The sequence below is a fragment of the Argiope bruennichi genome, chromosome 10 (assembly GCF_947563725.1).
Source record: "Argiope bruennichi chromosome 10, qqArgBrue1.1, whole genome shotgun sequence".
In the NCBI taxonomy this organism is placed as follows: domain Eukaryota; kingdom Metazoa; phylum Arthropoda; class Arachnida; order Araneae; family Araneidae; genus Argiope; species Argiope bruennichi.
In genome coordinates, this window is record NC_079160.1 from 107609154 (window position 1) to 107633704 (window position 24551).

The window sequence follows — 24551 nt, forward strand, 5'->3', positions numbered from 1 at the left end:
TGCAAATAAAAATTATAATTCTGTAAGAAATGTATTTGTTGTATAACTCATCTGTTTTGTATGTATCAGTTCTAGTTCACAATTTAAAGAAATATTTGCTGCATTGTTTGTATCTTTAGTATTTTTGAAAATTCCTATGTTGAGGCAATTTTAAAAATGAATTAACTTGTGTGCTTGTTTTATGGATTCACAAAAGCATTTTTATTCAACAAAAATATTTCTGCATTAATTTCAACATGAAAAGCATAATCATTTATTTACTAAAGGATAAATTTTGCTGATGATTATTGAACAAGCATATGCCTGATTTTCTATGCTGATAAATTTAAAATGAAGCAATATTTATTTAAAATATTAAATGTGCTGTTTATTTACTAAATACCAAGGTCATTTATGAACTACTATAACATACACACTCCTGAGTCCTTCACTAAATGTATATTAAGGTTTATCTTCTTTATTATGCAATAATAGCAAATAAAAACTTATGACTGTGCTACACTTGATCACAAATGATGAGGCAAATTACCACCAAAATTTTGTCTGAAGTTGGTTTAAAAGTTATGGTATTCTTGAATATATTTATGTGGTACATTTGTATGAAAATATATATAACAGCTTAGCATGGTTCTCAATTTATAATTTCATATATAATAATTATGCTGTTATGCTTTAATTTTACTGCTTCACATTACATAAAACCTTTTTGCAAATGATGATCATATTTAGAGCCAATCCAATGATTACTTTGTGATTACAAATTCTTGATCTGATTAACATTTGAAGCAAAAACTGTTATAATTGTTATATGAAATTGTGGTTATTTCTTATAATTGACTTAATGATGAACAATATTTGTCAGTTCTGCTACTGATTGCAAGTGAAGACAAAAAAAGGTTCCTGATTAAAGATTTCAGAAAGTGTATTGCTAATGATTAATAAACAAGCATATGTCTAATTTTCCACACAGAAAATCTAAACTTGAAGCATCTGATTTTCAGTTTTAATGTATATAAACAGTTTTTGAGTTACTATATTGTAATGCAGATGATTATTTTCTTCACTGGTCCGTGTTACTGATTTTATTGATGATACTGTGAATATGATGCTAATTGGAAGGTTTCTGAAGTGGATGAAAATATTTTTGCCTAAAATACTTACTTTTCAATACCATGATGCTGAATATGAATTTCTTCACCTGATTTCTTTGATGAATTTCGAATTATCTGAGTATTGATATTCTGTTTAAAGCTAGCTTTATTGCAACAATGTCAAAATGGATTGTTAGCAAATGATGAGAAAAAGTCTCGTTCGTATGATATCCTTGATTAAAAAAATTATCATCTGAGCTACTTAAAGGTTCCATTTCATCTTACTTCTTAAATAATCCACTTAAAGGGTGGATTATTTGCTCTTTTATAGGATCATACAGAGAGTATGTTGTCCTGAAGTATTTAATTTTAAAAACCTGATTCTGCTTGAATTCTTACCAACTCTTAAGAAATGTATTCTCAATCTTTTGGGGTTCACTGTCATATCAGCTAGCTTCATTCACTCATCATATAGTAATGCATTTCTGCTAGTAATAAGAAATTATACATTTGTTTCTGACATTAATTTTACATCAATTTTTTAAAACTAAATGATTGATAGATTATTTCTAAAATTAAAGCTTTCACTTAACAGATATCGATATGTAAATGTTGGAAAGCAAAGTTATATAATTGCAAAAAATTTAAAAATCAAAATTGAAATTTCTTTTTCACCCTGTTTTGATAAAATGTATTTCATTAAAATTGGCTGAAATAATGTTAATAACAATGAAGTAATCTTAAGATTGTAAGTATTTAATAAGATAAATTTAATCATGTCAATCAACATTGATGAATAATCTTATTACTAAAGGATACCATGTTATTTTTATCACATTATTTTAAATTAAACTTATATATCGATCATTGCATAAAAATGGGGAAAATAAACTGCCGATGGAGATTGGCGATTCTCCTGTAGTTTGAAAACTTCGCTCTACAGCTATTTCGTTCATTCTGACTGGATCTTCTTGTGAATGATTTTTCAACTCCTATCCTCGTTTATCCTAACTTCTCATTTTCAACAATTTCTTATTTAATATCCGTCATTATTTACACCAACTCCAAATATATGCTTTTCATTTTTCTGCCGAATTAGCACGTAAACAAACTGAATGTGCAAATGCTAATTAATAAATTCGGCCTGCTTATGCATTCATCCACATAATCATTATATATAATAGATTTTATTGAAATTACTTTCTCGAAATTAACTGGATTCAGTTGATTGCAAGATAAATATGTATTTTAAAATCTTCATTTAAGGGCAATAGTATTTTTTAGCATTATATAAAAAAGTTGCAGTTTTATTACCATGTTTTAGAACAATACATGTTTGTTTGTCTTGGTGCTGCTTTAGTGATGAAAAGTTTACTTATGATTTATCATGATTAAATTTTACCACCAAGATCTCTGATTATGGCAGCAATTTTCAAAATCAAATCTCTAATATCCTTTCAAAGATATCTCTAATTTTCTTAAATGTAGCATTTACCATACAGCATATTTATGGTGAAATTTTATTGATTTCACATTATAATATTTTGCAAAAAAAGTATTGCTTTTCTTATATGATACTGTAGTTTATACATGTTCTTTAGCATTTTCGATATTTTAATGATGAAAATTAACGACGGTCTTCTGACAAATCCTGAGAGATGCATCGTTTTCTGAAGTAATGAAAGATTAAAAGTTAATTTTGTATCTGAATATGTTTATTTTATTTATTTTTTTAGTGTTTCATCATGATGCATTTGAGATTTAATCTGAAGCTATTAGGTCAAGGCACTGTTATTCTATTCCTTTGATATTTTGTTTTGTTTTCTTTACTTCTTATTGAAATTTTTTTTATAAATTCTTATTAGCCTTATACATTATGATGATCATTATTAGAGCCAATCCAATGATTATACCATGATATGATACCTAGATCTGATAATTTATTTCATAGTTATCTTAAACTGCTCTCTGCTTCCAACTTCAAATAAAATTTCTCTGGAGGTTCTCTGTCTCTCTCTTGTGTAGTAACAGATCTACCCTTGTTATTTTTATAAAAGCATGTTGCTAATGATTAATAAACAAGCATATGTCTGATTTTTTGTGCAGAAAATCTATACCTGAAGCAACTTATTTTTAATTTTAATTAACATACAGTTTCCAAGTTATTGTATTATAATGCAAATGATTAGTTTCTTCACTGGTCCGTGTTACTGATTTTATTGATGATGCAGTGATATGATGCTAAGACAGAAAAGGAATATATATGAGAATGAAACAGGACAGATCTGTTTATCAGAGATTTGGATTTGGAATAAATTTCTAGATTTTGCGATTGAAATAAGTCATCCTAATGCTGCTTTGATGATGAAAGAACTTTCTTCTGATTTCCTGTGATTATATTTTACCACCGAGATCTCTGATGTAAGCAGCTTCAATTTTTTTTGTAACCCATACTTGATTAAAAGTAATTGACATTATTTTATATTTAGATTCTGTTTCGTTATAACAAAATGTTTTCCAGTGTTCTGTTGCATTTTGCAGATAACAACAGTCTTTTGAGAAGGAAAGATATCATATTCTGAATATAAATACTGGACCAAAATGAGTTTTCCGAATGAATATGCTGTGTTTCTTGCTGATATGTTTTGAATTATGTTAATATGATGACTATATTTGCTACTCTTGAATATGCATGATGAGATTGATTACCACCAATATTTAGTCTGAATCTATTGGGCTGAAGACTGCTAATATATGGTCCTTTTTTCTTTATAGTTTTATTATTTTGTTTTTCTTATTAGCCTTATACTTTAGTGAAAGCATTTTTTGGTGAAGTAATAACATGATGATCACTATTAGAGCCAATCCAATGATTATCCCATGATATGATATTTTGATCTGATAGTATATTATTATTTGAATAACAGTTATCTAAGCATGTTATTTGAATTGCATTTTAATCATTACCAACTTTTATGATGATTAACACTCGGTTCTGCTACTGAATGCAAGTGAGGACAAAAAGTTTATGATGAAATGCAGTGCAATCAAGAAATTTTCTAATATTTGTACATTTTGGGTTTGAACAAAAATTAATTGCAGTCTAAATCATGTTGCTAATGATTAATAAACAAGCATATGTCTGATTTTTTTTGTGCAGAAAATCTATACCTGAAGCAACTTATTTTTAATTTAATTAACATACAGTTTCCAAGTTATTGTATTATAATGCAAATGATTAGTTTCTTCACTGGTCCGTGTTACTGATTTTATTGATGATACAGTGCATATGATGCTAACTGGAATGTTTCTATGGTGAGTGAGATATTTTTGTCAGAATTTCTTGTTAATACTGAATCTGAATTTCTTCACCTGATTTCATTGAGTGAATTTTGAATGATCTGAGTTGATATTCTATATAAAGCAGGCTTCATTGCAAAAATGATGATACAATGTCTCATTTATGTGATTTCGGTAACTTTAGGACCGGTTTATCTTTTTTATGGAATCGTTCATAGACATAATGATTTTAAAAAGAGACATTTTCTTAGTCTTTACTTTAATGCGTCTTGTTATTTTAGCTTTGGTAGATAATTCTGAGTTGTAGAATCGGGTTTTGAAATTTGGTCTGTGTTTCTGATATCAGCGATAAATAAACATGATGGTAATCAGAATTTTTTTGGCAGTCTTTAATTCATTGAGTGATTATATATCTCTTGATGTATAATTATCCTTTGGATAAACATATAATGCTTTTATATAACATAATTTGCGCCATTTTTTAGAAAAGGAAGTCTTGTTTAAGGTTTTCCAAAAGATTTGGTGCTAAATAAAAGGATCTACCCCACAAGATGTGTTTTATAATAAGCATATCTCACTAATGTAGACCAACAATAATTCATTTGAATGCAAGATAACTTTATCAATGATTTATTATGATCATATGCTGCAATCTTCACCTTACTTTAATTTACTTTTGTCAGTTTTGATTTTTTTAATTCATCATTTCTTTTGCAGAAATTTACATTATTCATGCGAGCTGAATATCCTTAGTTTGACTATATTGTTTATTTAGTCTGCAATAAACTTTGGATTATGATCGTTGCATTTCATATCTGTAGAAATATTTGCACTCTTGAGAAATTAACTTTCCTATCTCTCTATTTGAGCAGGCTGTGATAAATTTCTAAATAGGTGGCTCTTTAGGGATTGTGGGGTGGAAAGTTGCTTGACTGAATAGTGAGAGTACATGCAAGTCGATATGTGTGATTAAAAATAATAAACATTTTTTAATTATAACATTAGAATTGTAGTATGTGATCATATAAATTATCTTTAAGTATAAATAATTGTTTTAAATTATTATTTACGAGTTGATTATATTCTATTTAAAGAAATTCTGTAAAATTATTTTTAATGCTATATTTTAAAAAAAATTGTAATTCAAAATAATTACATTTACAAGTAGAGAAATGATTTTGTTTAATATTTAAGGAATTTTATTATGTTACTCATTCTATACATGATCTGCTTAATGTGTAATAGAATGTTACTTTTGAAAAGATTACTAAGACATATTAACTTGTTTATTAAATTAAAAATATGAAACTTAATTGACTAGCTAGAGAGAATTCATAACAAACATCATTGCCTGAAGTTATAAAATATCTAAATCAACCTGCAGAAACAAATTAGTAATGGTGGTTGACTCATTTTATGAAGTAATAAGACTATGCCTGGTTCTTTTATGCCATGACCATATATTTGTAATAATAATTTAGCTGCTGCAGTGATGAAAAAATCTTCTTATGACTTAATGATTATATTTGCCACCAAGATCTCTGATTATAGTAGCAGCTTTTATTTGTTTATACTATCGTTGAAACAATTGATAATTAGTATGTATTTAAATAAGTGATACCTACAAAATAGGAAATAGTGATATCCTCATTATTTTGTTTAATTCTTAACTTCCTAGGATTATTGTCTATGAATATAATGAAGATTTACAAATATACACTTTTGAAATTCACATTTTGCTATGAAACTAATGATAGGTATTCTGATAAATTATTAGACTCGTTGTCCAAATTAGAATGTGTTTTTTTTTTTTTTTTTTTTTTTTTTTTTTCTTCTTTTCCAAACAAATGGTTGTGATAATTATTTGGCTATTTCATTAAAAATCATCTTGCTGTTTTTTGTTTACATTTGAATGAATACAAAATATTGTGGGGTGCATTTATAGTTCCCAAATTACAATTTTTTAGGTAATAATAACTATTGCCTATATCTGAATTGCTTATTTTTTTATCGCATGATGATCATATATAGAGCCAATCCAATGATTATGCAGTGATTATGACTTTTTGATCTGATTATTCCTAAATGCTTAAATAAAACAAAAACTGATTTAATTTTATTGTATGAAGCTTCTTGCTTTCTTTTAGTGATGAATGACATTTGTCAGTTCTGCTACTGAATAGAAGTGAAGACAAAATATTTCTGATAAGAAAGTAATGTCTGCAATTGTCACAATAAATTAGAATGAATTTAATCAAGATTTTTTAGAGGCAATTGAATGTTAAATTTGCTATTAATATCAATGAAATGTTTTCTTATATCTGTTTGACCAATTAATATTTAGCTTAAGCCTAATATCAAAATTGATTTCTTTCTTATATTTACTAAAAATGTATTCTGGCTTGTGACGATTATATTTGCTACTCTTGATAACAGATGATGAGACAGATTACCACCAAGATTTCGTCTGAAGCAGATAGACTAAGCAATGCCTTGAGCAGACTTTTCAAATTAATTTTATCAATTATCAGTTTTAGATAAGAAAGGGGAAAAAAATAGTTTTTTTATAAAAATGCAAATGATTACTTCTTTCACTGGTCCGTGTTACTGATTTTATTGATGATACAGTGAATATGATGGCAGTGATATAAATTTCAATATGAGATTAAATTGGTTTAAATAATTTAAACAACTATTTCAAGATTTTAAAAAAGGAAAACTGATTTAAATTTCCTAATTTATTGCATTTATTATGTATGAATGTCAACATATGATTTAAACTTATAAGCTAGTCATTTTGTAAGTGTTGATTTGTCTTTAGTAAAATGTCTTCTGTATTAAACATTTCATTAATATTATAGTTTATTATAAATGATAATTTTGGAACTAGTCCATGTTACCATTACTTCTTTTGATGATAAAATAAGTATTATCAAAGTTTCAGCAAGTTGTGATTTTATTATTTCCAACTGCTATTTGTTTAATTAGCTGCTTTATCTGAATTATAATTAAAAGCTTGTAGAAATTATTCATTAGTATAGCATGGAAATAGAATTTAAAGCTAAAAAATCGTAGAAATGCAATCAATACAAAGTCTAACAGAATAGGTATATAGAGGTGTAATTGTGTTTCATAGCTCTAGCTTAATTTTCACAAATTTGAGAATGCTTCTAAAAAAGGGTAGATTTGATTTTCTTTAAATTTTTTTACCGAACAGATGTGTTGTTCAGAGATCTGGGTTCAGAATAAATTTCTGAATTTTCCAAATGAAATGAGTCAGTCTAATGCTGCTTTGGTGATGAAAAAATTCTCTTCTGATTTCCTCTGATTGTCTTTTACCACAGAGATCTCTGATGTAAGCAGCTTCAACTTTTTTTTAAATCCTATATCTGAATAAAAGTAATTTTTATTTAAATTGTTTCATTTTAACAAATTATGGTCGAAAACCCCATACTTTATTTATTTATGATGACTATATTTGCTACTCTTGATTATGCATGATGAAATAGATTACCACCAAGATTTAGTCTGAAACTCTTTAAGTGAAGGACTGTTCTGTTACTTTTTTGCAGTGTTTTCGTTACTTCTAATTGAGTTTTTTTAGCAAAAATTTCTGAAGGAACTTCCGAAAATTCTTTTATGAAAATATAAGTGATAACATAATAATCATTATTGGAGCCAATCCAGTGATTACTCTGATATATCTTGATCTGATAATTTATTGTTTAATAAACAGTTATTTTGTAAAAAAAGAATTTTTTATTATAATCTTATTAAAATGGCATTTTTATGTCATCACCTTTTATGATGAATGACTTTGTCAGTTCTGCTACTGAATGGAAGTGAAGACAAAATTTTTCTGATGAAATTCAATTTACTGTCAAATTCTTTAATATATTTCGGGTAAAAATCTTTTTTGTTGCAACAGAAATTGTTCTGCTAATGATTAATAAACAAGCATATGTCGGATTTCTTATGAAGGCATTCCAACTATGGAGCAAAAATATAGTTTCCCGGTTCTTCAATAATTCTTTCACTGTTCCATGATTTTGATGGTAATGTGAAGATATTGCTAATGAAAAATTTTAACTTTCAATGTTTTTTCATTTTATCTAAGGTGATTGCAGTTATATAACGAGGTATAATTATTCATAAGTTAGAATTAGAGTAATAATTTTCTTTAATTGTAGAACTTAAAAGGCAACCATTCATTGAAAGCCTGTTTGCTATCAAAAATGGAATTAATTTTTCAATAAATTTGATTAAAATCAGAAATTACTTTTTGTTGGTAAAGATTTTGCATCTCCTCTTATTTTGGTAAAAATGTGTTGATTTTTCTGTTCTTGGTCACTGTTTTAAAATGATAGTTTCTCATTGCAATCTTTGCACTAATCCAAGAAGGAGAAGGCTTATTTTAAGTTTTATCATAAAGATTCAGTGCTAAATAAATGGATCTACCCCACAAGATATGTTTCAGTATAAAAATATCTCACTAATGTAGATCTATAATGCCTTGTAAAAATCTTAACATTTGATTTTATTATCATTGGCTTGATGTGATGAAATAAACCTGGCTGATATTCAATGATGTCTTCTATTAGCTCTATCTGACTATGCCACTTGACACATTGCTTTAGTTGCCTGTATTTTTTGTCTGTTACTGGTAAACTGGTAATTGCTTTAGTATTTTTATGCATAATTTTAATCATCTATATGCAAAATATTCTGGATATTAAATGTTCAAAGCACCTTAGATTTTATAATTCATGAAAAATTTTATGTCTATAATAAAAATAAATTGGCTTTGCTTTTAAATTTCAGTGAATATTAAATTTTTGAGCATGCTGAAATTGTATTAAATTTAAATTATGAAAACTATGTGAAAATTCAACAGTGTTGTTGGAATTGTACTGCAATTCATAATTTTTTTGTTGATATCTGTTATAAAAACTTGAGTGTCTTCTTTTCTTTATGTGTGTTTCAATGTCTTTTTTTGGTAAAAAGCATAATTACATGTCATGTCTGGGTATGTTTTGGATGGTACTATAGTTAGAAAAGTTTTCATATGAATTCCAAGATTTTGGGTTATAGCAGTTTTAGTTTAATATCTTGAATTATTTGTTTTTCTTCTTAACATTACCAAATTTTGCTTAAATAAAAGTATTGGCTAAGTAAGATATTAAGGTACACCATTCTATATTTTGTCTTTAAAAAGTAGGGATTATTATTTCCTTATGTTTTTAAAAAAATTTTTTATCCATTTATTAAAAGGTTTATTTTGGGGTGATGCATTAGTTTTGATTTCATTGTGAAGCAAGAAAAAATATCTAGTAACAGTCTTCTGACAAATTAGTGTGGGTATATGTTTTTAAGCCTCGATTATGATACTTTAGTATTTTGTAATCGAATTATTCTTATTTATGATGATTATATTTACTACTCTTGATAACAAAATGAAGAAATAGATAACCACTAAGATTTAGTTTGATTTATTGATGGAAGTAGTCCTTGAGTTTTCTGAAATACCTGTTCATATGGTTGTAGTTATTTCTTGAGAAATTTCAATTGAATAGAACAAGAAAAAAAAAATTTTTTTTTTCATGAAATGAAAATCCAGCATGAAGATGTAAAAATAAAATGCATTAGGTTTTCTTAATTAGAATTGTTTCTGTTAAAAATTTGTTCCATTTTAAAATAAAGCAAACATGTTCTATTCTGTTTAGGTATTTTTGGTGCTGTCGCCATTATAAAAGCCACTAGCCAATTCAACTCTTATTTTTATTGATCTGATTGTATTGCAAATATCCATTGCTATCGTTCAAAGAAAAAAAAATTACTGCAAGCTTATTTCCCTTGATTTTGTTTTTTTGTTGAACAATTCTGTCAGTTCTGCTAGTAAGTATAATTGAAGAAAAATATTTTTTACAAATTGTTTCAAATAAAATGCACAATTCTACTTTTTATATGGCACAGTATGAACCCATAGATAATTTTTTTTTCTGAAAAATTTGCTTTTCTCGGGTTGAATTGTTTGGTTTTAATTGCTAATGATTAATAAACAAGCAAATGTTTTGATTTTCTATTAAGAAATCTGAACTAAGCATCAGACCAGATTTCAATTTTAGTGAAATGCATGAAAGATTTTTCGGGTTGCTGGATTGTAATGCAAATGATTTTCTTCACTGGTCCGTGTTACTGATTTTATTGATGATACAGTGCAGATGATGCTAACTGGAAGGCTTCTATAATGAATAAAATATTTTTTGCCTGAATTTCTTATTAATACTATGATGCTTGCAATGAATTTCTTCACCTGATTTCATTGATGAATTTTGAATTATCTGAGTATTGATATTCTGTTTCAAACTGACTTCACTGCATAAATAATGAGCCTATGAGATGTTATCAAATGATGAGACAATGTCTCGTTCGTATGATACACTTGATTATAACTGTCATCTGAATTACTTCAGGAGGAATGGATTAACTGAGTTTTTTTTATTTAGGAATTGCATTCTTTGACATAATAATTGTTGTGGAGGTCTATGATGGCTCCACAATTGAGATTGGAAAATGAACTGAATAATGTGGTGTAATTTATTAAAATAAACTAAGGAATTGCAATGTAGCTATAAGAGATCATATGATGCTTCTATAAAATGAGGTTTTCTACTATGAGAAGGGGCATGGAGTCACCCCGCTACCAGCGGTAAGCATCGTGTTCCGAGTTCTAACAACGCAGTTCTGGTGGGTCATGACCCACACAGTTACAAAAAAAGCAGCCCTAGAATGGGTGCTTGCCAACTTGGTGCATTGGTAGCACAGTACTAAACAATTGTACTATTTTAAAGTGTCTTTTTAGTAGCTTTTTATCTAATAAACCTTTACATTTGGGCTTTAGTAGATAAGCCTGAATTGTATAATATTGATTGGACATTTGTAGAATTTGGTTCTGAAAATGTGTGCTTATCTGTACACATTTTCAGAATTATATATTAATATAAAACAGATTATAGATTTTTTAAAAAAAGAATTACAAAAGTTAGCATGTTTCACAATTTTAATTTTATCATTTTAATTGACCAGTTAAGAGAAGGGGCTTTATAATATGCATTCCCTGGGGTTATAAATTGCCTCAATTTCCCTGTGGAGACAAATAAGTTATGGTGGTTAACTCATGTGAAGCAAGACTGCCTAGTTCTTTTATGGCACGTCTATATTAATTATAATAAGAGTAATTAAGCTACTGCTGTGATGAAAGAACTTTCTTATGACTTGATGATTATATTTGCCACCAAGATCTCTTGATTATAGTAGCAGCCTTTATTTATTTGTGCTTTTGTTCAAATAAATAAATTGAAAACTGTGTATTTAAATAAGAGGTGCCTATAAAATATGCAATTGTGGTATTGTTTTCTTATTTTTAATTTCTTAGGATTATTATCTATGAATATAAAGAAAAATTGGAGAAAGTATATGCTTTTGAAATTTCATATTTTGTGATGAAATTAACAATGGTCTTCTGATACATTATTAGAGATTTTATCTAAATTAGAATGATGCATATTTATTTAATTTTGTCTAGAAAAATTTTCCTAATTAATGTTAGGCAGTTTAATAAAAAAATTATTGAACTGGTTTAAAAAATTACTAAACAAAAATTATCAAAATTACTGTTGGGTGCCTTTTTTATTACAATTTTCTATTTCTTATTCACTCTTTGTACCTAATGAGTTCTTGGTTATTGTTAATATATTCCTGGAAAACTTTTTTTTTTCACATGATGATCATATATAGAGCCAATCCAATGATTATGCAGTGATTATGAATTCTTGATCTGATTATTTCTAAATGTTTAAATAAAAATATAACAAAAATTGATTTAATTTTGTTTTATGAAACTTGCTTTCTTTTAGTGATGAATGACATCTGTCAGTTCTGCTACTGAGTAAAAGTGAAGATAAAATATTTCTGATGATAAAGAGAAATGTCTATCATAATGGATTAGACTGAATTTAAGTAGGATTTTTTGAAAAGGTGAATTTAAAATTTGCTATTAATGGTAATGAAGTGTCTTCTGACTTCCTATATCTATTTGAAAATAAATATTTAATAACTGAACACATCAGCCTTAAACATGATTTTAAAAATGAAGTATGTTTTTATGTTGCTTATTTTTAATTCATTCAATAATATATTCTGGCTTATGATGATTGTATTTGCTACTCTTGATAACATATGATGAAACAGATTACCACCAAGGTTTTGTCTGAAGCAGATAGACTAAGCAATGCCTTGAGCAGTCTTCAATTTAATTTTATCAATAATCAATTTTGGAAAAGATAGGGGGGAAGGATAGTGCCTTTTAAAAATGCAAATGATTACTTCTTTCTTGTTACTGATATTATTGATGATACAGTGAATATGATGGCAGTGATATAAATTTCAATATTTGTTTAAGCTGATTTGAACATCTTTTTCAACATTTTAAAAAAGGCTGATTTAAATTTCCTAATTTTTTGTATTAGTTATGTGTTAGATGCTAACTTAAGATTTATGGCTTTAAACTTGTAAGCTAGTCATTTTCTAAGTGTTGGTTTATTTTAATTGGTAGATAATGTTTTTAGGTCTTTTCAGTGTAGTTTACTAATTGTCAGTATAGGAAATAACAATTTTTCTGAATAATTATCAAAGAATACAAATGATTACTTCATTCACTGGTCCGTGTTATTGATTGATTTCATTGATGATAGTGAATATGATAAGTATGGTATATACTTTAATAGTTTATACACTGATTTGAGGGTCTTAATTGTGTCTTAATTTTCATTGCCTTTCCATTAAAATGTAATATTCAATTGCAGATTATGACTTCTTTGATTCTGACTTCTTTCAAACTGATTGTTTCACAATGTCAGACATAGAATTATGTAAGCTTACCATGTGTTTGTTATAAGCATTTATTTACGAATATTGCTGCCTTTTTTGTTGCTGATAGCAAATGGAAACAAAATATTTTCCGATTACAATTGATTAAATTTTTAGTTCAACACTGATTAATTGGCACATTTTCTAGTTGGTATAAATGTATTGCTAATGATTATTAAACAAGCATATGTCAGATTTTTCATGAAGACAATCAGTCATCTGAGGCAAAGCATCTTGATCAATTTGTGCATGAGATTTACTGTATTGCAAGTGATTGTATCCCTCACTGGTCCGTGTTACTGATTTCATTGTTGATAGTGAATACGATAACTATGGTATATGCTTTAATAGTTTATACGCTGATTTGGGCGTCTTAATTTTCATTGCCTTTCCATTAAAATGTAATATTCAATTGCAGATTATGACTTCTTTGATTCTGACTTCTTTCAAACTGATTGTTTCACAATGTCAGACATAGAATTATGTAAGCTTACCATGTGTTTGTTATAAGCATTTATTTACGAATATTGCTGTCTTTTTTGTTGCTGAGTGCAAATGAAAACAAAATATTTTCCGATTACAATTAATTAAATTTTTAGTTCAACACTGATTAATTGGCACATTTTCTAGTTGGTATAAATGTATTGCTAATGATTATTAAACAAGCATATGTCAGATTTTTCATGAAGACAATCAGTCATCTGAGGCAAAGCATCTTGATCAATTTGTGCATGAGATTTACTGTATTGCAAGTGATTGTATCCCTCACTGGTCCGTGTTACTGATTTCATTGTTGATAGTGAATACGATAACTATGGTATATGCTTTAATAGTTTATACGCTGATTTGGGCGTCTTAATTTTCATTGCCTTTCCATTAAAATGTAATATTCAATTGCAGATTATGACTTCTTTGATTCTGACTTCTTTCAAACTGATTGTTTCACAATGTCAGACATAGAATTATGTAAGCTTACCATGTGTTTGTTATAAGCATTTATTTACGAATATTGCTGTCTTTTTTGTTGCTGAGTGCAAATGAAAACAAAATATTTTCCGATTACAATTAATTAAATTTTTAGTTCAACACTGATTAATTGGCACATTTTCTAGTTGGTATAAATGTATTGCTAATGATTATTAAACAAGCATATGTCAGATTTTTCATGAAGACAATCAGTCATCTGAGGCAAAGCATTTCGATCAATTTGTGCATGAGATTTACTGTATTGCAAGTGATTATTTCTTTCACTGGTCCGTGTTACTGATTTCATTGATGATGCAGTGATATGATGCTAAGACAGAAAAGGAATATATATGAGAATGAAACAGATCTGTTATTCAGTGATTTGGATTTAGAATAAATTTCTGGATTTTGCAATTGAAATAAGTCATCCTAATGCTGCTTTGATGATGAAAGAACTTTTTTCTGATTTCCTGTGATTATATTTTACCACCGAGATCTCTGATGTAAGCAGCTTCAATTTTTTTTTGCAACCCATACTTGATTAAAAATAATGGACATTGTTGCATGTTCTGTTGCATTTTGCAGATAACAACAGTCTTTTGAGAAGGAAAGAGATCATATTCTGAATATAAATACTGGACCAAAATGAGTTTTCCGAATGATTATGCTTTGTTTCTTGCTGATATGTTTTGAATTATGTTAATATGATGACTATATTTGCTACTCTTGAATATGCATGATGAGATTGATTACCATCAATATTTAGTCTGAATCTATTTTACTGAAGACTGCTAATATATGGTCCTTTTTTCTTTATAGTTTTATTATTTTGTTTTTCTTATTAGCCTTATACTTTAGTGAAAGCATTTTTTTGGTGAAGTAGTAACTTGATGATCACTATTAGAGCCAATCCAATGATAATCCCATGATATGATATTTTGATCTGATAGTATATTATTATTTGAATAACAGTTATCTAAGCATGTTATTTGAATTTCATTTTAGTCATTACCAGCTTTTATGATGATTAACACTGTCAGTTCTGCTACTGAATGCAAGTGAGGACAAAAATTTTCTGATGAAATGCAGTGTACTATCAAGAAATTTTCTATTATTTGTACATTTTGGGTTTGAACAAAAATTAATTGCAGTCTAAATCGTGTTACTAGTGATTAATAAACAAGCATATGTCAGATTTCTTGTGAAGACAATCTAAACATGAAGTAGTAGTTTTCTAATAAAGCAGTAGTTCTGTAGTTTTTCAGCTCCGTGTTTCTGATTATATTTATAATAATTTAAATATGATGTTAATGCAAAATTTTATCAAACTTGATTATAGTTATCTAGCATGGTATAATTATTAAATCAGGATTATACTTATTTTCTTTCAAGCAGCTATCAATTGAAAGGTTGCTGTAAAAAAAATGCATTAATTTTTTAAATGTAACCTGCAGTTGATAAAAATTAAATTACTTAGTAAAAATAAGCAGCTATTGCATCTCCTCTTCATTTGGTAAAAATTTGATTTTTTTTCTGTTCTTATTCACTGTTTTAAAGTGATTGTTTCTTATTGCCATCTGTGCACTAATCCAAGGAGAATGCTTGTTTTAGCTTTTTATGACGATTAAGTGCTAAATAAATGGATCTACCCCACAAGATATGTTTCAGCATAAAAATATCTCACTAATGTAGATCTATACTACTTTGAAAATATCTAATATTTGATTTTGTTATCATTGACTTGGTGTGATGAGATAAACCTGCTGATATTCATTGATGCCTTTTTTCGTACCCATCTGACTATGCCACTGCTATATTACTTTAACTACTTGTATTTTTTTCTTCTGTTATTTGCCGACTAGTAACTATTCATTATATCTAAGCAAAATATGTTTATTTGTCTGTATGTTGATTCTTTTCTAAAGATATGTTGATTTTTTCATGGGGTGTTTCACAGGGGTAACTTAATTGGAATTGTACTATAATTCGTAGTAATTTTCTCTGTTGGTATCTGTTATATAAAAACTGGTTTCCTTTTCTTCATTTCTATGTGTAGTATTGGGATGTGTTGTGCTTAATAGAAAGCATTTGCATGTCGTGTTTCGATGTTTTTTAGGTAATGTTGCTATAGTAATGAAAGATCTTTCATGTGAATGTATATATTTTACAATAAAAAAATCATTGGTTTTTCCAATATTGTAAATTTTGACTAAACACAAATGTTACTTGGGGAAGATTATGTACGTTTTGTATATTTTTTAAATAGGATTGTTTCCTTTGTCTTTAAATTTTTTTAATTCATTAATTATATTTCTCTATTTTGGGAATGCATAAGCTTTAATTTCATCATGAGACAAGGCAAAAATCTTCTGACAAATCAGCATTGATTCTCTATTTTCTGAAAAGATTGAAGAAATCAAATGGTGGATCAATATCTTTTAAGCAGTGACTATGTTACTTTTTTGGAATGTGAAATAATTTTGAGGTATGATGCCTATATTTGCTTCTCATTATTACAAATAATGATACAAGTTACCACCAAAATTTAGTCTCAAATTGTAAAATTCAATGTTCTAGACTGTTTTTTCATTTGAATTATTACAGTTTGAGTATTGTTCAAGTTTAAATTAAAAGCACAAATGTGTTTTATATTCTGTGCTGGCATTTTTCTTACAATTTGATTATCATTATTAAAGCCAATCCACTCAATGACATTTAATTGGTTTTATATTTTGGTACGAAATCCACAGTTCTGCATGAACCTTTTCTGAAGAATACATTTTTTATTGGTTGAACAATTTATAATCGGTTCAGATGTTTAATAAACAAGTGTATTTTTTTTATTTTCTATGAAGAAAATTTGAATGTGAACCAGCAGATCAAATAATTTCGATTTTAATAAAACTACATAAATGTGTGTTTTTTTTTAGTTGTATTTTAATGCAAATGATTATTTTCCTTACTGAACCATATTATGGGTTTTGTTAATGATTCTGTGAATATTACATTAATTAGAATGTTTTTAAAATAAGTCATATATTGAAAATATTTATAACAACATGGCATGGTTTCCAATTTATAATTTTATATCTAATAATTATGCATGTTAGGCTTCACGGTGCATAAATACTTTTTTTTACAAATGATGATCATATTTAGAGCCAATCCAATGATTACTATGTGATTATGAATTCTTGATGAGATTAACATTTGAAGCAAAAGCTGTTATAGTTGAAATTGTGGTTATTTCTTATAATTGACTTAATGATGAACAATATTTGTCAGTTCTGCTACTGATTGCAAATGAAGACAAAAAAAAGTTCCCGATTAAAGATTTCAGAAAGTGTGTTGTTAATGATTAATAAACAAGCATATGTCTGATTTTTCATACAGAAAATCTAAACCTGAAGCATCTGATTTTCAGTTTTAATGAATGTAAACAATTTTTGAATTACTATATTGTAATGCAGATGATTTTCTTCATTGGTCTGTGTTACTGATTTTATTGATGATACTGTGAATATGATGCTATTTGGACGATTTCTAAGATAATGATTTTTGTCAGAAATGCTTAGTTGTGTTAATACTATGATGCTAAATATGAATTTTTTCACCTGAATTAGTTGATGAATTTTGAAACAGCTGAGTATTGATATTCTATTTAAAGTGTCTCGTTCATATTTGATTAAAAATGTCATCTCTGTTACTTAGGAATATAAGGATTATCTATTCTGTTGTAGCATTACACAAAGCTGATATAGTGATGGTTCTATTTTTAAAATATAAGCTGTTCTTAGCTTTTACACTACTGCTTTTGATAAATAGACTTGATTTGTAAAACCTTGATTTCATACATTGCTGAATTAGGCCTACAAATGATTATTTTATTCACTGGTGTTCTGATTTTTGTGATGATATAGTGAATATGATGCTTAATGGAATATTTCATCTACTTTTCTTTTGCTATGTTATTTTATCTCTGATATTGTTACTTATTGATTGTTATTATACTAATATTGTTATTATTGATAACTCCAATATTGAAAAACTATATTTTGATTGTTTGTATATGAGAAAGTCTCGCTTGTATGGCAATGCTGGTTGTAATAATTTTATGTGATTTACATGAAGAATGGGTGCACACTTTTTACAGTTTTATGCATCATTCCTTTTTTGATTGGAAATATATTTTGCCTTCCCTCTTTATACAGGAAGTTGTTCAGGATGAAAATTTACTGTAACAAAAACTGAAATTTAAATATAAAATTTTCAGATTAACCTATTTGTGCCAAATATCTTATTTTTACAATAATCACATTTTGCTTCCATAATTAATCATGTTTCAATTTTGTGACTTTATTTGCTTTGTATCGTCAGTTTTCAGCTGACATATATTTTCCATTAACAAATGAAAAGTAAAACTCTTTTTGTTTTGATTTGAAAGTATTCATTATTTAATATATTTTTAAAGGTATTCTTTTGCCTTTTTAGTCGAAATTTAATTATTTTTGTTTTATTGAAATTGAATTTTAAATTAAATTTGGTATAAAAGGAATTTTTGTAACTAGAACTCAATTTTGTAAAATTTACTGCATCAAACATTTTTCTTGATTTGCAAAAGAGTTTTTCAGTTTTCAAAAATGTGTTGCTCAGATCAATTTGATGTAATTCCTACAGCTTTTCTGACTGAATGCTAAATAGACTGCTCTACCTATCAAAATATGCTTTAAACAAACATCTCACTAATGGTGATCCACAATCTCCTTTTTCATTCAATTTAAAATTCAAAATCTAATCGCTCCTTTTTGCATGATATAGTTTTAAGGGCAGTGATGTTTTAGCATTACATAAAAATGTAATTTATTATGTATGTATTATGTTTCAGAAGAAAGCATGCTCTTGTTTGATGCTGTTTAATGATGAGAATTTGATTCATTATGATTCTATTTTACAAGCGAGATCTGGATCTTTGATTCTGGCAGCAATTGTCACTTGGATATAATATTCCCAGTTTTTTAAATTAACATTTATCATAGGACCATAAGTTTGAAGGAATCTTATTCCCTTATTATCAGGTTTTTATTATCAATAGGGTTTTCTTGTCTAATTTATTAGTTTTATAAATGTTCTAATGATGAAACTAACGACGGTCTTCTGACTAATTATGAGAGATGCATCGTTTTCTGAAGTAATGAATCCAGTAGAACTTAAGTTTGTCTCTCAACATGTGTTACTTTTTTTTTACTGTTACTGGTACATTTGATAATTGATTATGACTATTTGCTACTCTTGATTATTCATGATGAAACAGATAATCATCAAGGTTTTGTCTAAAGCTATTAGATTAAGGACTGTTATTGTATTCCTTTTCATAAGGAGCTCTTAGTCTTCCTTTAGCCTTTTCATGATGATCATTATTAGAGCCAATCCAATGATTATCCCATGACATGATATCTTGATCTGATTTATTATTTCCTGAATAGAATTTCCTTATTTTGTTACAATATCAAGTTGTATTTTTATGTCGTATCTACTTTTCCGGTGAATTTTAATGTAAAAAAAAGTACTGCTCTTTTGTCAATTGCGAATAAAGTTAAAATTTCTCTGGTGAAGTTGGGTGTCCCCCAGCCCTTCCTCTCTTGCAGTAAGGTAGTAGAGTTGCCATTGTTATTTTTCAAAAAACATGTTGCTAATGATTAATAAACAAGCATATGTCTGATTTTCCATGCAGAAAATCTAAACCTGAAGCAACTTATTTTTAATTTTAATTAACGTACATTTTCCATGTTATTGTATTATAATGCAAATGATTATTTTCTTCACTGGTCCGTGTTACTGATTTTATTGATGATACAGTGCATATGATGCTAATTGGGATGTTTCGGTGGCGAATAAGATATTTTTTGCCAGAAATTCTTGTTAATATTATAATGGTAGATGGATTTCAAAGTTAGCATGATTTCTGAAATGACAAAATGAATTTTTAACAACAACGCAATGTCTCTTTCGTTTGCAACACTTCATTACAGCAGTCCTCTGAGCTACTTATAAAAAAATTGGATTATGTGATCTTTTATAGAAATGTTATGTTCCATTTTCAAACAGTCACAGTTTGAATTTTCCCTCTGGAATTCCTTTGTATTTAGTAGATACAACAGATATTTGAATTTGCAATTTTGATATCATATGTATCTGAGTGAATACGCATTTAAGTGCAAGATACACCGCCGTATTCACCAACCGTTGTTAAACATCAGCTGATGATTAAATGCTGATCAGCAGTCAAATTGGTATTCACCAGATTGATGTGGATTTCCCCCTGTTTTGCCCCATTTTTTGATTCACGGACTTCCGATGATCAAATTTGATCAACGGTTTTCCGTATGCGTAGTTCTCAAGAAGGACAACTATTACATTAGTTTTCAAACAAACATGGAGAATTTAGATGCGTTGGAACTATTGCAGTTGATACCAGATAGGGGGTCGCGAATAATTTACATTGAGAGTTTTTGATTTGGATTTGTTAGATGAATATGATTTTGTTTGAAGCACAGACTTCCCCGTAATTCTGCTGAATGCATTTTATCTTTGATGAAGGAGAAAGTAAGCACCAATATTTTACGAAACAGTGCTGTAACTCCCGAAGAGAAATTGTGTATTGCCTTACGTTTTTTTGCAACAACTAATTGGTGATTTCAATCAAACTAGCCAGTCATCATGTTGCCGGGCTATAAATGAAGTATCTAGATGTATAGCTGAAATGAGGCCAAGATTCATTTACCTACCAAAAAATGAATCTGAGCGACTTGAGGTATGTTTACATTAATCTCTTTTATATTCTTCATATGGGAATCCCTTTTTATTATTATATCAGAGTCGATTTTTGATTATTATTTTCTAGAATTAAAACTAGAATCTGTCATTTGTATAATTCCTTGCACATTCAATTTTTTGAAGCAAATGAATTATAATTAAAAGAATTTGCTAAACTTATTAATACCTTTTAGAAAAATCGTCAATTATACTGTTTTTTGTTAAATAATTGTTCCTTAAAATGCTTTCATTAAAAACATTTTATTGCATATTTTCTATCTGGTTAATCTAATGACTTGCTAGTAAAATAAGTTGTTTCATATCTATACATATTCATATCATTCTTAGTCTTTTCCCCTCAGGGGCTCACCTACTATAGGTGAGTACGGGTGTCCCAATCCCGAGGTACCCAGGGATCTTTACTCCCTTCATGTTCAATCTCCCCTACGCCTTCTGCTTTCTGCTGTTTTTTCATTCCCTCGACGGCAGGCGAGGGGGCTCGCCATGAGAAGCTGTCGCCGCTCTGTTTGCTTCTTGCTTCTCATGGACAGCCAAAACGCCACGTGTTGGCCGTGCGTGGCAACCCACTAGCAAGACGGGTGGTGCACTGTGGTCCCCTGTGCATCAATCGGCTGGTAGCTAGTAACCTTAGTGGCTAGTCTGCTAGGGATCAAGCGAAGGTGTTACTCCTTCGGCTTGGCGTTAAGGGTGGTTACTGTCCCCGTGGGTAACTCCGAGCGTATAGGTTCCGGCTAGCACCAAGGTAAGTGCCGAGGCTGGGAATGGCCAGAGCCGGTGGCTGCCTTCCCTTGTTTGGCTCCGTAGTGGGCGGTGCCGTCGGGCCCGAACCTTACACAATGTCGTATGGTTCCTCCCAAAAAGGGTCACTTCAGTGGGCATCATCACAAAGTTCAAATTCAATCAACAGAAAAATATTTCGATCATTTTTTTTATTGTACACCGTATTTCTGATGAAAATGAAACTTTTAACACAGTGTCACCATTTTTGGTAGACAAAGCATTTCTTAGTACAGTTGGTGAAGTTAGTAATATTCGCAAACTTCGATCTGGTGATTTGCTGGTTGAGGTAAGCTCCCGTCAGCAATCCCAGAAAATTATGAAATTGAAAGCCTTGGCAACAATTCCGATAAGCGTTAGTCCTCATAAGTCTTTGAGCTCTTCAAAAGGAGTAATAACTTGTGGGCAATTATTCAATATCCCTGTCGAAATTATAACCAAAGAATTAAAATTCCAAGGGGTGACTCATGTACGCCATATTACCATTCGGCGGGATGGACAACTCCTTAATACAAAGCACTACGTTCTTACTTTCAATAGTCCCCAATTACCTGAATCAATTAAAGCAGGATATATAAATTTGCCTGTACGACCATATATTCCTAACCCTCTACGCTGTTTCCAATGTCAGCGCTATGGTCATTCTAAAATGAACTGCCGCGGGACTCTGACTTGCGCCCGCTGTGCAGAAAAGAATCATGATGGTCAGCAGTGTTCTGCACCTGAAAAGTGCATTAACTGCAATGGAGACCACACTGCTTATTCCCGACTTTGTCCGCTTTGGCAACTAGAGAAGAAAATAGTTGCAGTCAAATTTAAAGAGAACATCTCGTATCCTGAAGCGAGACGCAAGATTATAGCTCAAACTCCTACAGAAGGTTCAAGTTATGCATCAGCTGTTCAAAGGAATCCCCCAACTGTAGTTAATCAAAACGTTCAAATTGAAAAAACAAAACTTTCCATTCAAGCACAATCCTCGAATTCTGAATGTGACTCAAATGATATTCCTGAGCCATCTAACGCCCGTAGGCGTAAATCTAAATCACAGACTTCTTTGGCACTTTGACTTTCAAAGCGAGGTCTAACAAAACATGATTTACCGACAAAATTAAAAAAAATCTACAGTTAAAAACTCTGTCGCTCTAGGTTTAGCAAATAAGGGTGTTGTCCAACAGGACTTAACGTCAATTTTTGGGGCTCCCTTAAAAAGTCCTGAACTTATTTCCCTTCACCCATCGGAGGAAGAGGATGAGTTAAAAATGAGTTGCGATGCTCCGGCAACTCCATCAACTTCTATTTATCCCCTTACTAAAACATTCTCTTAATGGGTACGTTCCTTTCATGGAATTGTCGCGGCCTTCGTTCTAAACTACAAGACATTAAAGATATCATCAACAAATTTCATCCAATTTGTATTGGACTCCAAGAAACCTTCTTGTCGTCCAACATTCCTCTCAAACTACGTGGTTACAACAGTGTTCGGAAGGATACAATCCATGGAACTGGTGGCGTTTGTATCCTTACATCTAACTTATACCCGAGCACAGCTCTCACTTTGCACACTACATTGCAGGCTGTGGCTGTGCAAGTTCATGCTCGAAAATTAGTCACAGTTTGTAGCATTTATTTACCACCACACGATTTGATTAACCAACATGATCTTGATAATCTCATGGACCAGCTTCCGGCGCCTTTTCTGTTATTTGGCGATTTTAACGGCCACAGTATCTTGTGGGGCTCTGATAGTACAAATTCTCGCTGGCGACAGATTGAACGGTTCATATCTGATAACTGTCTCTGTCTCCTTAACAGTGACGAGAAAACCTACTTTCATGAGCCCACACGTACCTTCCACAGCTTAGACTTGGCCATATGCTCACCTGATATCCTACCGTTGCTTAATTTTATAGTCGGAAGTGATCTCCATGATAGTGATCACTTCCCTTTAATAGTCTCCTATACTGAAACTGATTTCAAGCAATGTCCATCACGTTATGTCTTTCAGAGGGCTGATTGGGCTGCTTTCATGCAACAAGCAGTGATTTCTGAAAATATGGTCAGCATGGCCGACATTACACACGCAATACAAAGTGTCGTCGACTGTTTACTTAAAGCCGCCAATAATACCATACCTAGAAGTTCCCCACGTATGCGAAAATTTCGAAGACCGTGGTGGAACGAAGCCTGCCGCGCTAGTTACAGGGAACAAAAGAAACGGTGGAACATTTTCCGCAGGTACCCTACATCGGAGAATCTTATTGCCTTCAAACGTGCTAGAGCAAATGCTCGTCGGCGTAGCGAGAGGGAGTCCTGGTGTCGCTTTATTTCCTCAATCGCATCCTTTACTTCCAGCAAATTGTTATGGATAAAAGTCAAAGCTGCTAATGGAGTATATAAAGATTTTTCCTTCCCAGTTTTGAATACTGGAAATGGGGTGATGTCTTCTCCATTAGACGTTGCCAATACTCTCGGAGAAGCCTTTGCAAAGGTTTCCGCAGCTGATAATTACATGCCTGCTTTTATAATGACTAAGAATCGCGCGTAACGGAAGTCTTTGCGTTTCACTACCCGAAACTCTTACTCTTACAATTTAGGATGAATGAATTATTAACGGCCTTGTCTAAAGCACGTGATACCAGTCCTGGTCCTGATGGA

General features: G+C 29.8%; 1 protein-coding gene and 8 non-coding genes across 9 annotated transcripts; all 9 read left to right on the forward strand.

Annotated features, from left to right (window-relative positions):
• Positions 1-1167: 1167 nt before the first annotated feature.
• On the forward strand, positions 1168-1235 carry LOC129989532 (small nucleolar RNA SNORD36). Its single transcript, XR_008785794.1, has one exon. It is a non-coding gene; the product is annotated as a small nucleolar RNA SNORD36 (small nucleolar RNA).
• A 5297-nt stretch (positions 1236-6532) lies between these two features.
• Positions 6533-6602, forward strand: LOC129989538 (small nucleolar RNA SNORD38). The gene has a single exon (XR_008785800.1). It is a non-coding gene; the product is annotated as a small nucleolar RNA SNORD38 (small nucleolar RNA).
• A 188-nt stretch (positions 6603-6790) lies between these two features.
• On the forward strand, positions 6791-6866 carry LOC129989534 (small nucleolar RNA SNORD24). The gene has a single exon (XR_008785796.1). It is a non-coding gene; the product is annotated as a small nucleolar RNA SNORD24 (small nucleolar RNA).
• Positions 6867-7851: 985 nt separating this feature from the next.
• Positions 7852-7927, forward strand: LOC129989535 (small nucleolar RNA SNORD24). Its single transcript, XR_008785797.1, has one exon. It is a non-coding gene; the product is annotated as a small nucleolar RNA SNORD24 (small nucleolar RNA).
• Positions 7928-8191: 264 nt separating this feature from the next.
• Positions 8192-8259, forward strand: LOC129989539 (small nucleolar RNA SNORD38). Its single transcript, XR_008785801.1, has one exon. It is a non-coding gene; the product is annotated as a small nucleolar RNA SNORD38 (small nucleolar RNA).
• A 4042-nt stretch (positions 8260-12301) lies between these two features.
• Positions 12302-12371, forward strand: LOC129989540 (small nucleolar RNA SNORD38). Its single transcript, XR_008785802.1, has one exon. It is a non-coding gene; the product is annotated as a small nucleolar RNA SNORD38 (small nucleolar RNA).
• Positions 12372-12592: 221 nt separating this feature from the next.
• Positions 12593-12668, forward strand: LOC129989537 (small nucleolar RNA SNORD24). The gene has a single exon (XR_008785799.1). It is a non-coding gene; the product is annotated as a small nucleolar RNA SNORD24 (small nucleolar RNA).
• A 2633-nt stretch (positions 12669-15301) lies between these two features.
• On the forward strand, positions 15302-15369 carry LOC129989541 (small nucleolar RNA SNORD38). The gene has a single exon (XR_008785803.1). It is a non-coding gene; the product is annotated as a small nucleolar RNA SNORD38 (small nucleolar RNA).
• A 6846-nt stretch (positions 15370-22215) lies between these two features.
• On the forward strand, positions 22216-22962 carry LOC129987710 (uncharacterized). The gene has a single exon (XM_056095659.1). The coding sequence runs from the start codon at positions 22216-22218 to the stop codon at positions 22960-22962; it is 747 nt and encodes a 248-aa protein (XP_055951634.1).
• Positions 22963-24551: the final 1589 nt, after the last annotated feature.

Excerpts from the sequence above, each read along its gene's own strand:
- LOC129987710 (XM_056095659.1), top strand. The coding sequence starts at position 22,216 with ATGAAATTGAAAGCCTTGGCAACAATTCCGATAAGCGTTAGTCCTCAT.